Raw genomic sequence first — 13,435 nt, forward strand, 5'->3', positions numbered from 1 at the left:
GGAGTGGGGCTTCTGAGTGGGGTGCTGGAGTGGGGCTTCTGAGTGGGATGCTGGAGTGGGGCTTCTGAGTGGGATGCTGGAGTGGGGCTTCTGAGGTCCACAGACCTGCACGTGCACATCCAGCCATCATCAAGGTGCTATGTCCAATGTTACATCCACCCTATCACCACCCTGGGTGCCAGCCCTGAAGTACACACATTTGTGTACCACACACATACCCAGTGCCATAAAGACACCACCTCGTGTGCTTACACACCCAAGCATGCAAAGCTCCCCCTATGTACACACACACATACATGTCTATTCTTCCTACCTCTGCACCTGACCAGCACACTCATGGGCTACACATGCATGATTTTATACACACTCACACATGCTCGACCCATGCACATGTTTGCTTTCCAGCAAAAGCCTGAAGGCTGGGGCCTTGTCACTCCCAAGATTTGGGCAGGGAACATACCAAGATGGCTGGCCTGCCCTTGGAGGTACCCTAGACCCATAGGCATGTCTTCTGCCCAGATGGGGAGTGTCTGCAATTGTCATGGCCCCAATGTTTGGGTGTGACAGAGTCCTTGTGTATCTGCTGCTGGCCATCCCTGAGTTAGACACTGTGATAGCTTCCCTGTGGCCACCTGCACTTCCATGGAAGGGAAGACCACTGGCCCAGCTTACAGACATTGTAAGGTGACAGTCCTCCATGGAGCTAACCTCCAAAGAAAGTGGGGCTAGGGAGGGGACAAGTTCCAGGGAGGAATGTCAGAGCTCATGGTTGTTGGGAAGCTTGGCCATGTACCTAGGTCTCTAAGGCCCAAAACCCTGGGACCATGGAAGTGGTGTGTGTGTTGCTGGAGGTGCACACATGATTCTTCATGCCACATGTGTCTTGGCATGGAAGTGTCCCTGCCTGTGGATATAGGCCTCTGTGAGCCTGCAATATCTCTAAGTAACATATATGTGGGCCTTTAGACCAAGATACAGGTGTGTGCACATGCTTGCATGTCCGGGTCCTAAGTACCTCCTATGAGGATGCCTGGTCCCTGTGTCTTTCCCAGTTGTCAATCCCTGGAGGCCTCAAGAAAGAAGACTCCAGCCGCTCCTCTCTTTCCCCCTGGTCCCCAGCTAGCATGACACATAAACCCTCAGAGGCCAGCAGCAGAAAGATGACTCAGGAAAGCCCAGGGCCAGCCTGGGCCATAGTTGCAGGAGGCTGCTGGCCTTCAGAGTCTCACAAGGGCAGATCTGCCCTGTGTGTGAGCCCCAGAATGATACACACGCTCTAGTGTGTGCCTCTTGCTTATTGTGGGTCCATTCCTCCTCTCCAATCTACTGCTATCACTGGGGGCAGAAGTATCCCTCCCACCCCTCAACCCAAGCCTTGTACACAGCCATGCACATGCTCCTGGGTACTGAGTCATGGTCCCTGAGCATGTGAGCACCTGAGAGTGTGTGTGTGTATGTGTGTGTGTGTGTGTGCACCTGCACCTGTGGATGCTATAGAGAGACCTATAAGTTGGCAGCGTTAAACCAGCCTGGGGCCCTGAATGAGGAAGTGAGTATATGTTGGGGTCATGGGACATGGCAAAGAAGGATCTCTTGGCCCAGGGAAGGTTCTACTTTATCCTGAAGTCACTAGGGAACCAGAATCAGCAGAGGGTGAAGGAATTCTCACCCAAAGATACAAAGCTCCTACTGATGGGTTGGATCGTGTCTTCTACAGTGAAGAGTGAGGACGAAGATGGAGACATGAAGCCAGCCAAGGGGCAGGGCAGCCAGAGTAAGGGCAGCGGAGATGACGGGAAGGACCCGAGAAGGCCCAAACGGCCCCGGACCATCCTCACCACGCAGCAGAGAAGAGCTTTTAAGGCCTCTTTTGAGGTCTCCTCCAAGCCCTGTCGGAAGGTGAGGAATTCCGAGTGGGATGGTCTGGGGCCAGCACCACTCTTTTGCTCATTGTGGGTCCATTCCTCCTCCCTGACCCACTGCTATCACCAGGGTAGGGGCAGGAATGTTCCTCCCACCCCTCAACCCAACTGCCACCTTTCAACTGCCATCTACACAGACTTGACTTGTCTCCCTCTCTCCGGGTCAGGTCCGAGAGACACTGGCAGCAGAGACAGGCCTCAGTGTGCGTGTGGTCCAGGTCTGGTTTCAGAACCAAAGAGCAAAGGTGAGAGGTCATGGCTAATCCAGTGCTCCAGGGCAGCCCTGGGAGATGGGGATGGGCAAGAGACAGGGAAGGGTGGAGATGGGGTGAGGAGGCAGAGCCTTGCATTTGGACTGGGATTGAGTCGGCGCCTGGACTGTCCCTCTGCAGATGAAGAAGCTGGCCCGGAGGCACCAGCAACAGCAGGAGCAGCAGAACTCCCAGCGGCTGGGCCAAGGTGAGCCTCTGGGACTCGGGGAGCAGAGGTTGTAGTGGAAGAGATGTCAGGGTGTGTGCTGGAAAAGTCACTGCTGGATGCTTGGCTCCAAGTGGCCAGCCTCTTCCCCCGCCCCCCCGCCCCCGACCTCCTACCCACCCTGTCTCACTCAGCTCATGAACTTTCACCAGGACAGGGCAGTCAGGCATGCCTCATGAGGAAACTGAAGGTTGGGGACATTCAAACTACCTCTGGGGACACCGCACTACCACAGGGCAAAGCTGCCCTATGTATATAGGGCTCCAACACGCACTGTTCACAGTGACATATACTGGCTGCCCACTCATTCTGTGAAAGCACCTCAGAGAAGCTGGGAGGTGTGGGGAAGCCCCTGGGGACTGCCACTAGTAGTAAGGGCCAGTCCATTGAGCATACGCCAGGTCCCACAAAGCTGAACTTCACTCAGAAATCTGTTTCAGCAACAACATCTTGGACCAGGGCAGGTCTCCTAGGCTACACAGGGACATGGAGACTTTGAAGTTATGAAGAGAGGGGGTGCAGAGAGCTCCAGAGACTACTGACGTAGAGGTAGTAGGAGGCCCCTGGGAAGGTGCCAGCACCTACAGGCAGCTCTGCCACTTAGGATTGGAGCCAGGCCAGCATCCCAGCCTGGACTTGGAGATCTACTGACAATGTTCCAAAGTCCCATATTTCTTGTTTTCCCTTAAAGGCCCTCCTGGGGCCACAGTCTTCTGTCTCCAGTCACCAGGCAGCCTGTATTTGTTCTTGGAGAAAAGTGTGCTTTGTTCTCTGGTGTCCCTGGCTCCTTCCCAGATGCCATCAGGACTCCTCCCTGCTCACCAGAGCCCCTTTGCTGCTACTGCACTGCCCATGACCCCTGTGGTCCTCACCTTTCCCTCTGTTCTGCCACCATCTTGGGAGTGGTTGTACCTTACCTGTTTTGCCTTTCCTGCAGAGACCTTGACAAGGTCCCTAGGATCTCCTCCATTTCCTCTTCCCCCAAACAGACACAGCCTCTGCGCTCTGCCATGCTCCCGACATTTCTCCACAGTGCCCAGAGGGAATCCTGTACACCCTACCACTGTTTGTCCCTGTTAACTGCCTCACTCCCCAATGGTCTGGAGGCAGTTGCTGGACTTCCCAGTCTCACCTGGAAGACCAGACCCTCCCTGCCTGTTATAACCCTTCCTGCCGGTTCTTTAGGTCCTGATGGGATAAAGGTTTCTCCGCCAGGAAGCCCTCCTTGACTTGGGTTCTATCTTAGAGCTCCTACATGGTGAACTGTGGTAAATGGCTACTGCCAGCCCAGCCTGCCACCTCTCTAGCACAGCTCGTGCAGATGGAGCAGGTGGGAGAGAGTAAATGGGAAGTCTTTGGGGGAAGAAATGTCAGGAGCAGAGAGGCAGAGCACAGGAAAACCTGGGGCTAGAAGATAGAAGGTGCATCTGAGTGAGGAGTCATAGGGGCCCAGGGGAGCATCTGCACAACTCCCAGGACAGGGTAGGACAGGACCAGTTGGTGAAGGCATTCACTGTCCTCAGAGGTTCTGTCAAGCCGCATGGAGGGCATGATGGCCTCCTACACGCCGCTGGCCCCTCCGCAGCAGCAGATCGTGGCCATGGAGCAGAGCCCCTACGGAAGCAGCGACCCCTTCCAGCAGGGCCTCACGCCGCCCCAAATGCCAGGTGACCACATGAACCCCTATGGTAAGCTGCCCCACCCCCATCTGGCCCAGCACTGCCCTCTGTCCATGCCTAGCCAGGCAGACAGAGGCTATGACAGTCCTTGCTGCCCAGAGCCGAGGGCCCAGGGCCCAGGGCAGTCCATCCAGCACTGCCAGCAAGCCTCCCCCTGACGGGAAGGGCCTAGTCCGAGCCAGCTGGCCTGCCCACAACCCCTGGCCGTGGAGCCTGCAGGGCTGCCAGGACCGCCTAGAGCCCTGGCCCACTCCCAGCTCCTGACGTCCCCTCCGCATCCCACAGGGAACGACTCCATCTTCCACGATATCGATAGTGATACCTCCCTCACCAGCCTCAGCGACTGCTTCCTCGGCTCTTCTGACGTGGGCTCCCTGCAGGCCCGCGTGGGGAACCCCATCGACCGGCTCTACTCCATGCAGAGCTCCTACTTTGCCTCCTGAGAGCCAGCCGGGCCGCATGGACGCTTGGGCCTGGGCCTAGGGTGGGACCACAGGCCTCTGCAGCCAGCCGGCCCCCCAGCCCACCACCCGCTCAGACTCTACAGACAGCCATACGGTGCCCTCCCTTCGGCCAGCCAGACCTGGCTCAAGTGCCCACTGGGCACAGCCAGACAAGGCAGATGGGTGCAGCCTGGGCAGGGACTGTGTCCTGCCCACAGAGACCTTGTGACCCCTGGGGACCCAGAGCTCTTGGACAGCCACTAGCCTCCCAGCCCTTTGACTTCATCACTACCTTCCCCGGCCCCGCCTCTTTTTTGGGGGGAAGCTTAAATTTGTTTTATTTTGTTTTTTAAACATTCTGTTTCCAGCCAGTCTCCATTGTCCCTTCAAGCCCAGCCCTGGGACAGTGCCTGGTACCCGAGAAACAGTTATACGGGTGTCCTGCGCTGGAGACCACTTCCCCTCCTGGTCAGCGCAGGGGATGGTTTCTGGGTCCTGGGAGGCCCAGGGTCACTGTTCCCAGCCCTAGGCTGGTGCACAGGAGAGGAGGGTCCAAGCAAGTGTGACAGGCTCTTTGGCCCTGCCTGAGTCTCAGCAAGAGGAGGGATGTGGACAGAGCCCAGAGAGACCCAAGGGACAGAGATGCACACGTAAAGGCACACACATCTATAGGCACGCCTGTGCAAGCATGCATATATACCTGGTGCACACGCACACAGACATGGAAGAGGTACTGTTCCTTTCTGGAAGCAGCAGCGAGGTCAGCAGGCAGGGCCGACCTCTGAGAGCAATTGGAGAGGGAGGAAGGAAGGGGGATCCCAGGCTCTGTTCAGGTCCTCACTGCCAGGGCAGGAGGGTAGTCACAGACCTACCAGGTCCCAGGCCAGAGATGGAGCCCAGAGAACCCAGTACACACAGACCACAGCAGACACAGAGTCTGCCACTTGACACCATCTGACACTTAATCCCCTCTGGTCCTTCTTCTCATACGGGGCCAGCGATAGAAGCCCAGGCCAGCCGCCCTCCTTGTGGGTCCCCTGACCTTCAGTCTCCTCTGGTCTGTATGCTGAGGCTGTACACTGTCGGGATCCTGCCTGCTCTGCAGCTGTGGAACAGCTGTAAGCAGTTTTCCTCCTGACCTTAGCCAGCTCACTCGGAACAGGCCCTGCACCTTCTCTGCTTTTGGCACCTTAGCTCTGCTGATGTGGCTTAGGTCTCATGACTTTGGAGCCTCACACTTGTTCTGTAATGACCCCACCACCACTCACTCCGAGGCCTCACACAGGCACAGTGACAAGCCACAACTCCCTCAATATGTGCGGGTGGGATGCTGATTGCTTAGAGCCCGTGAAAGAGCAGGGTTTGGACTTGGTTGCCTTTCCTTTCGTTGGCTTGGTCAGCTTGGGGCATTACTCTGGAGTCATTGTATCCCCTCCTTCTGTCTCAGCTGGGGAAGGTCAGCCCTGTGGGGCTCTCCACAGCATCTTTGCACAGTGTATAGCCCACCACATTTCAGCCTCCTGTGTCACCCCAGCCCCCCTCCCCAGTCTCCTGGACTCTTCCTGCCCAAGGCTGAAGTGGTAGTGGGTCTTCCCTTGGCACCCCTGCTGGCCTCTGGCAGGCACTGTGTCCCAGGCCAGATGCCCAGGAGAATGCTGCCATTCATTTAACAAAGAGTCCTAACCACCCCTCACCCACCCACCCATCCTTATGTCTGCAGAGCTCTAGCTGTGGGCAAGTAAGGATGAGACTCTCTCTGTCACCACTTTGGGCTCCTGTGCCTGGCTAGTTAAGCTGTGTGGGTTTATTTTCTGTCTCTGGGGAGACCTCAGACCCTTTAACCCCATTCAGATGTCACGATATGGAGTCAGCAGGGAAGAGCAGCCAGTACAGTCCTCCTGGGTCCCTCATTTTATAAAAGGAACATCACTAATCTCCATGCTGAAGTTGTGGTCCTGAGCCAGCTGCTTTCCTGGGATTTACCCTTTCCTCCTCTGGCACAGACCCCTGGCTGAATTGTACAGGGCATACTCGGGGCAGACCCAGGGTAGATACGAACTCTCAGGAGACCCAGCCTACTCTTATTCACTTTTTAAGTTGGAAGACTCGATATCAGTAGGCTGTGTGGCTGCTGAGAAACCTGAGACAGGAGAGGGGCAGGTATGTGCTCAGCACAGCAACGTAGTGACAGGGCTGTAGCTGAGGAGAGGACAGTGGATCTGTCCCCATCTCTGTCTCACGAAGCCCTGCCCCTGCCCCACCTGCAGGGACCAATGTGTTCTCACCACACCTGCTGGTCCCAAGGGTCCTCCCTTCCTGTTCTGGGGCCTCCAAACCCCAAGTCCAGCCCTGGCCTCTGTTGTCCCCATTCTGGTGTCCCCAGCCAGAAGATGTTATCAGGACACTTCTAAGTTGCCAGAAGAGGGACCCCCAAACCATCATACTGGAGATGCCCTGGTAGCCATTCTCAGGATTCATTCACCATGGCTGTGGCCTGCTGCCCTACTGAGACAACATGCCAGTCTTGGACTGCCGCAGGGACTAGGGCTTCTGTCCTGTGGGAAGAGACAGCCTTCGATCCAGCCCCGCCAGACCTTGTTAGATAGCAACTCAGGTTTTGGGAACTGAGCCTGGAAGAAGGCAGCGCTGTAGGACTGGGGGTGGGGGTGGGGTCAGCCTGCAGCCTGAAGGAGCAGAGGGATGTGGGAATATGAGGTAGAAATTGAGAGACGGGTAGGGGCTTTAGAGAAAAACCAAGTCCCACCTCCTGGCTGGGGGTGTGGCACGTTGAGGCTCAGGCAGAGAGGAAGAAGCCTGTCCAGGTGTCACACAGGAGTGACAAGAACTTAAGCTTTGTCCCAACCAGAACCCTATCTGTGTTTTCTTTCCATGAGGCTTCCTCTCACTCTGCTGTCCTCAGAGACTCAGAAGAGGCCACACACAGACACCACACCAGGTGTGAGAGTCACACCAAGAGGTGGCACAGCCAGTCTGCTGTCATGGAGGCTTCCTGGGGTGGAGTGGGGGGTGGACATCGAGGAACTGCCCTTACATGAGGAGGCCCAGCTGAGGGGCAGCCTCTCCTCCTTTAGGGACATCCCTTTGAAGTGAGACCACCTCCCCGTCTGTCTAGATGTCTCCCCTGCTCAGTGGGGGAAGATGGACTCAGAGCCCTGGGCACCCCTAGGACCAGGGGGGACGCTGCAGCCCAGGGCTGACCGCTGCACGGAAGGGGCAGCACACTCACGCACGTGCACACACACTCACACCTGACACAAGGAGGCTCACATGTGGCCTGGGAGCAGGGAGACAGGACGGACCCTTCAACATGTGGCCCTCGACAGGGACAATTGCCAATGGTCTCTGGGCTGCTGCCCTGCCCTGCCCTGCCCTGCCCTGCCCTGCCCTGCCCTGCCCTGCCCTGGGGTTCCGCTTGGAGGGGGTTTGTTGCAGCTGGGCTGGGGCCAGGCCACCCATCGTATTCTTTCCGTTTACCTTGTACAGACTGCCCGCCTGCCATCCCCACACACATTTTATTTAATAACTTGTCATTGTTAAATTATTTATTAGCGTTTCCACATCACCACCCCCGCCTTCCACTCACCTCCTGCCTCTTCCCACAAAAGCAGAAAATGGAAACATCGAGAAAAAAAAAAAACACAAGATGTTGGTATATTTGTAAATAAACAACCTGTACACTCGTGTGTGGGCTCTCCTTGGGGGTGGGGCCTGGGCCTCAGCGGGAGCTGTCTGTCACTTCAGGGACAACGAGTCATGGACACAGGGTTTGGGTCTAGCCCAACTCCACCTCATAATCATCCCCCTCTCCTTCCCTCATCGCCTCAGCCCTGGCCATCCTCAGCCTTGAGCCCAACAGAGTCATCCATCTCCAGTCCCCTCTGTCCAATTCTACCCCTTCCTTCATTCAGACAGCCATTGCTTATGGGGGCTTCTCTGAGTATCAACCAGGCTGAGAAACAAGGAAGGGATGGTCACCTCAGAGGATGTAGAAAGCTTGACATAGTTCAGGTGACATATAATGGAGCCTTGGTCCGGGAGCAGCTAGTCTCATGGGGATGGGAATCAGGGAAAGCTTCCTGGAAGAAGCCATTCAGCTGAGATCTGAAGTTACCTAGCTGGACAGGGAGCTAGGGGGAGAGGGGTGTCTGGGGATGGTCCAGGCTTATACACCTCAGAGGAGGCAGAATCTGACCAGAAAAGTGGAAGGATGCTGCTGAGCAGAAAACGTGATTGGCTTAGGTGAACTGAGTGGGGGCCAGGGAGATCAGCTTGCTTTGACCAGCATGGTACCTGTGGAGAGCAAGAGAAGTCCAGACTGTCAAGGTGTTCAGGTAACATCTAGGTCCCTGATCATTGCTATTAGGGTGTACAAAAGGGACAGAACAGTCCTTTAATCTGAGGCATGTGAGCTGAGCATGCTAGAGATGGCCCCAAATGAGGTGACAGGGACTACAGCCGGACCCCTGAGGATCCAGAAGCCAAGCATGAAGTCTCCTCCCTGGGGTACTGATGGGCAGGTTAGCCAGGGAACAAAACCCAGCAAATAGAGCCACTCCTGTGGCTGTCAGGACCATCTGAGAGCCACCGTGAGACCTCTCACTCTGCCAGTGAGCACCAGCGCCCCCTAGGGGCTCGCCCCTCCACAACCTCTGCTGGGTAACTGGCTGCCAAGAGACTTAGGAGAGTCCTTTTCATTTGTACCCTGAATGGCAGGATCCCAGGCTTCAGAAAGGACACTGAGGCCCAGGGGAGGAGGTGATAACTCAATATGATGAAGCAAACAGGAAGACAAAACCAAGATAAGAAAGCAGCTTGGACCACAACATTTCAGCTTTGCCAATCCCACCCCACTCCACCCCACACCGACAACCAGCTGCCCCTTCCAGGCCCACTGTTTCTGGTCGTAGGACAAGATCCCCCAAGATCAAGTCAGACACCTGGAGGTAGAGAATTCTCCTACCTTCAGCGTGCCTCACAAGACTCCAGGGAACCTAAGTCACATGGTCCAAACTGCACGGCTCCGGAGGCAGGACTAAACAGAGCCTCGGTGGCTGGGCTCCAAGCTGGAACTGGAAGAGGGACGACAAAGGGAGGGGTGGGGGCGTCTATGCTCTATTCTTCAAGAGCAGTGGGCTGCCAACCCTGTAGCCTAGAGCAATGTCTAAAATCCTGTCACTAAAAAATGTGGGGGTGGGGGATGAGCTAATCCACTGCCTCATTGTCACCTGCCTCCCCCGACCCCCCTACCCCGTCCAGGTGAAGACATGGACTGGGGAGTAAGGGGGAAGCACCCTCCTCAAAGGCCTGGGTCCTGCAGCCAGATGACTTCTCAGCGTCCCCAGGCAGACCGTGAGCCCACTCACTGCTTTGACTTGGATGGAGCTGGGGGAAGAGGGGCTGAGAGCTCATTCTCGGCTTCTTTCTTCCACAATCCAGGTCTCCTGGGCCAAGCATGAGCAGTTATTCAAAAGACATAAGTGACTCAAAGTGGGGAGGGATAGCCTCAGTGCTGGGGACCCCAGGGGAACCTTCCTGGAAGAGGAAATGCTTGGGTTGAACATTTCCCAAGTGGTCAGAGTGGGATGGACAGGACAGAGACGGTCAGGGATATCTGGGAAGACAAAACAGCAAGTTGAGGTTCAGAAGCAGGAGCCACAGAGGCATGGAAGTAGGTAGAGCAAACCCCAATGACCTTGGAGTCTGAAGGTCAAAAATGGAGATCCTGAGAGGTGCCAGGGTCAGACAGGAAAGGAGGGACAACTTACATGTCCCTGTCTCCAAACTAGCACAGTAAGTTAGGTCAGCACACTGTGAACTACCGTATAGAACCAAGAAATGTTTACATTCTCAAATGGAACTGAGAAGAAGAAACAAAACCTTTGCCCATTCCCTAGTTGAAGAATACATATTGTCCATGCCTTGCAGCCCTGGGTGTGCCTGCCAGCATCCCAGGAACTTCCACCTTTTCCTTTGAAAAACTGATCATTAACTGACACAGTGAACGTTCTTAGCACAGGCTCTCTGTAGACACCATCTTTCTTCTCCCCCTATTTCTCTAGCTTCTAAATCCCCAAAACTGACCAGCCAGAATTTCTACACTAGACCTGCAGTCACACATCAGGCCACAAGGTGGCACTCGGGAGTCAGGCAGGCCATCGTCCACTGACTAGCCAGCTGGGCTCTCAGTGCTTGCAGAAGAAACTGCTAAGGGTCCTGAAGATGGCCAGTGGGGAGAATGGGTGTTGAGCAGTAGGGGAACCTTGATATTCATGATACTGGCAATTTCCTGCTCTATACCGTGGAGAAGTAACTGTAAGAGCGCCATACCACAGAATCTGGAAAATCAGACTGGCCTTACAATGACCCCCTCCCAATCAGGGCCTCTTGAGAACTATAAGAAGTCAGTGCTCCCCAAGACCTCAGTACTTCTCCCAAGATCACACTTCCTAAAGGCTCATCACCTCCCAGCACTGCTGCAGGGGAACCGAATACCAGCACCTGCATCCTTAGGAGACACACTCCGTCTAGTATATAAAGCCCCTAAATTTCCAATGCCATCCTATTCAGTACAGGACAGATTCTGAGCTGGTGTTTAAGAAGAGAAATTGGATGCAGGGCTGGAGAGATGGCTCAGCAGTTAAGAGCACTAATTGCTTTTCCAGAGGTCCTGAGTTCAATTCCCAGCAACCACATGGTGGCTCACAACCATCTGTAATGGGATCCAATGCCTTCTTAAGAGAGCAAGAGTGTACCCATATACATAAAATAATAATTTAAAACAGTTTAATGAATAGTTGAGTGGTCGCAGAGGTTGTCCTGTGGCCCTCATACACACATGCACACACAAATGCGTGCACACACCAGCATTGTGTGTGTGTACAAGGTGTGTATGTATGCAGAATGTTTTGTTTAAGCAGTGCTAAGGATGCTACTCAGGGTCTCTGCTGGTTTACCAGTAGTGTCTGTTACTAAGCCACATCCCCAGCCCTCATTTATCATTTTGTTTGTTCTCTAGGGCAGTCTGAGACAAGCCTGGACTATATATACTAAGTTCAACGCCATCCTGAACTACATAATGAGACCCCCCTCTCAAAAATCCAAAGACACCAAAAAGAAATGGGTGGTGGACATGTAGAGTGGACAATGTACAACATTCCTACAAGAGGTTCCCCGCCATCTCTGCTCTCATGGCCATGAGCGTCTGCATGGAGCAGGGTCCTTGCTCCTGCATTTATGGAAGGGTGCTTCTTAGGCAGCCAATGTCAACAGAAGATGTGGGTTGGCTGTTTTCCTTTATAATATGCCTGACCAAACACTGAGGAACAATAATACCTGTGACCCCAGCAATAACAGCAGTGACAGCTCCTGTGCTCATGAGCCAGTCTCCGGGTATTATTTCATTTAACACTCATTCAAAGTAGCATTGAGACCCCCATTGTATAGATGAAGACATTGAAGTTCTGAGAGGGGGAGGGGCCTGTTCAAGTTCACGGAGATAGAGTGGCAATTCCTGGGGACACTCATGTGATCAAGCAGTGCCAAGAATGAAAGACAGACAGCACTCCATGTTTTCTACAACTCAGCATTTCTAGGACCAGGGCAGCTTTTGTAGCCCAGACTCTGAGCCAAGAGCACTGTGGAGTGTCCTGCAGGTCAGGGAAGGAGATTTCCAGGGGACCCAGGGTGAGGACTCAGTCATGGCTGAGAGGTGTGGCCCTGCCCTAAGCTGCTTGGTGGGCACTGGCACTGTGTCTGAACACAGAGGAGGAAAGTGGGTAGAGAAGTCTGATGGTTAGGGACCTGCCCTCCCTGTCTCAGTCCAGCCCAAGCCGCCCCTAGGCACCAGCTCCTTCCTGTGAAGAGAGGAGCACAGCGCTCAGAGTGGCTTGCAAACCCTGGGCACAAGTGAGAAAATGCTCCTGTGTTAGGAGCAGGTTTGACACGGATTCAACATTCTGGATAAATCTCCCCATCACTCCACCGGGAAGGCAATGAGTAAATCAAGAGTCTGCGAAAGAAGTGAACATCAGACAGGCCAGGGGATGAGGGAGCAGGAAAAAGGAGGACCTTCTACAAGAAAACCAATTTTGGGTAGATGAAGGACTGGGGACTCCTGGGAGCTTGGCTATGCTTCTGAGTCCTTTTTGACATTGCTGGGGAAGGCCAGAGTGCTGCTGAGCACATGGGGATTAGAGAGGGTGTCAGACCCCCTGGAACTGTGCTAAGGATGGTTGTGAGCTTCCATTTGGATGCTGAGAACAGAACACAGGTCCTCTGGAAGAGCGACATTTGTCACTGAGACATCTCTCCAGCCCATCTTGTACATTTAGGGAGGCCATTGTAGCTTGTTTTCTATACATGATCAGTTTTGTCTCGGTCAGCTCTCTGTGTGGAAGGGGAGCAGAGAAACCCCATCTCCCCAGAGCAAGAGCACTGGGATGTTCAGATCATCTCCGTGCCTGTCTCTCCCCCAGTTGTCCATGCTTTCTCCATCCTCCAGTACCACATATAAATGTTGGTCATGCTCGTGAACTCTGTTCCAAAGCTTGGCCATGTCTTGTCACATAAATTCACTCATCCAGGTTGGTCTGATGCGGTTGGAATTCTCCTCTACTGTATTGGCTATTTGGATGTGTATCTCCATGTTTCAAACCCAGATTTGTTGCTGTTTGTTTATATTTTTTGCATGCCTGCATGCACACATGTATGTGCGTGCATGTGTGTTTGTGCATTGTGTGTGTGCATGTGTGTGTACATGTATATTTGTGCACTGTGTGTGTGACTGTATGTGTATATGTATGTTTGTGCATTGTGTGTGCATGTGTGTCCATTGTGTGTGTGCATGCGTGTGTGCATGTATGTGTGTCCATTGTGTGTGTGCATGTGTGTGTGC

The 13,435-nt window shown here is 54.2% G+C and overlaps 1 protein-coding gene across 3 annotated transcripts in view; it reads left to right on the forward strand.

The window, feature by feature from the left end:
* The window catches only part of Lmx1b (LIM homeobox transcription factor 1 beta), a 78,638-nt gene extending 73,301 nt beyond the window's left edge, over positions 1 to 5,337 (forward strand). The window contains exons 4-8 of one of the 3 annotated variants that reach the window (XM_028757155.1): positions 1,718 to 1,899; positions 2,090 to 2,167; positions 2,315 to 2,381; positions 3,923 to 4,087; positions 4,364 to 5,337. In XM_028757155.1, the coding sequence (XP_028612988.1) occupies positions 1,718 to 1,899; positions 2,090 to 2,167; positions 2,315 to 2,381; positions 3,923 to 4,087; positions 4,364 to 4,521 (650 nt within the window). In that variant the 3' untranslated portion in view covers positions 4,522 to 5,337. Of the gene's footprint in view, positions 1 to 1,717; positions 1,900 to 2,089; positions 2,168 to 2,314; positions 2,410 to 3,905; positions 4,088 to 4,363 lie in introns of all 3 variants that reach the window. The other 2 variants (XM_028757154.1, XM_028757156.1) reach the window with 2 other exon arrangements.
* The last annotated feature ends 8,098 nt before the right edge of the window (positions 5,338 to 13,435 follow it).

This window comes from Grammomys surdaster, unplaced genomic scaffold, assembly GCF_004785775.1.
Source record: "Grammomys surdaster isolate TR1022 unplaced genomic scaffold, NIH_TR_1.0 126133, whole genome shotgun sequence".
NCBI classification, from domain to species: domain Eukaryota; kingdom Metazoa; phylum Chordata; class Mammalia; order Rodentia; family Muridae; genus Grammomys; species Grammomys surdaster.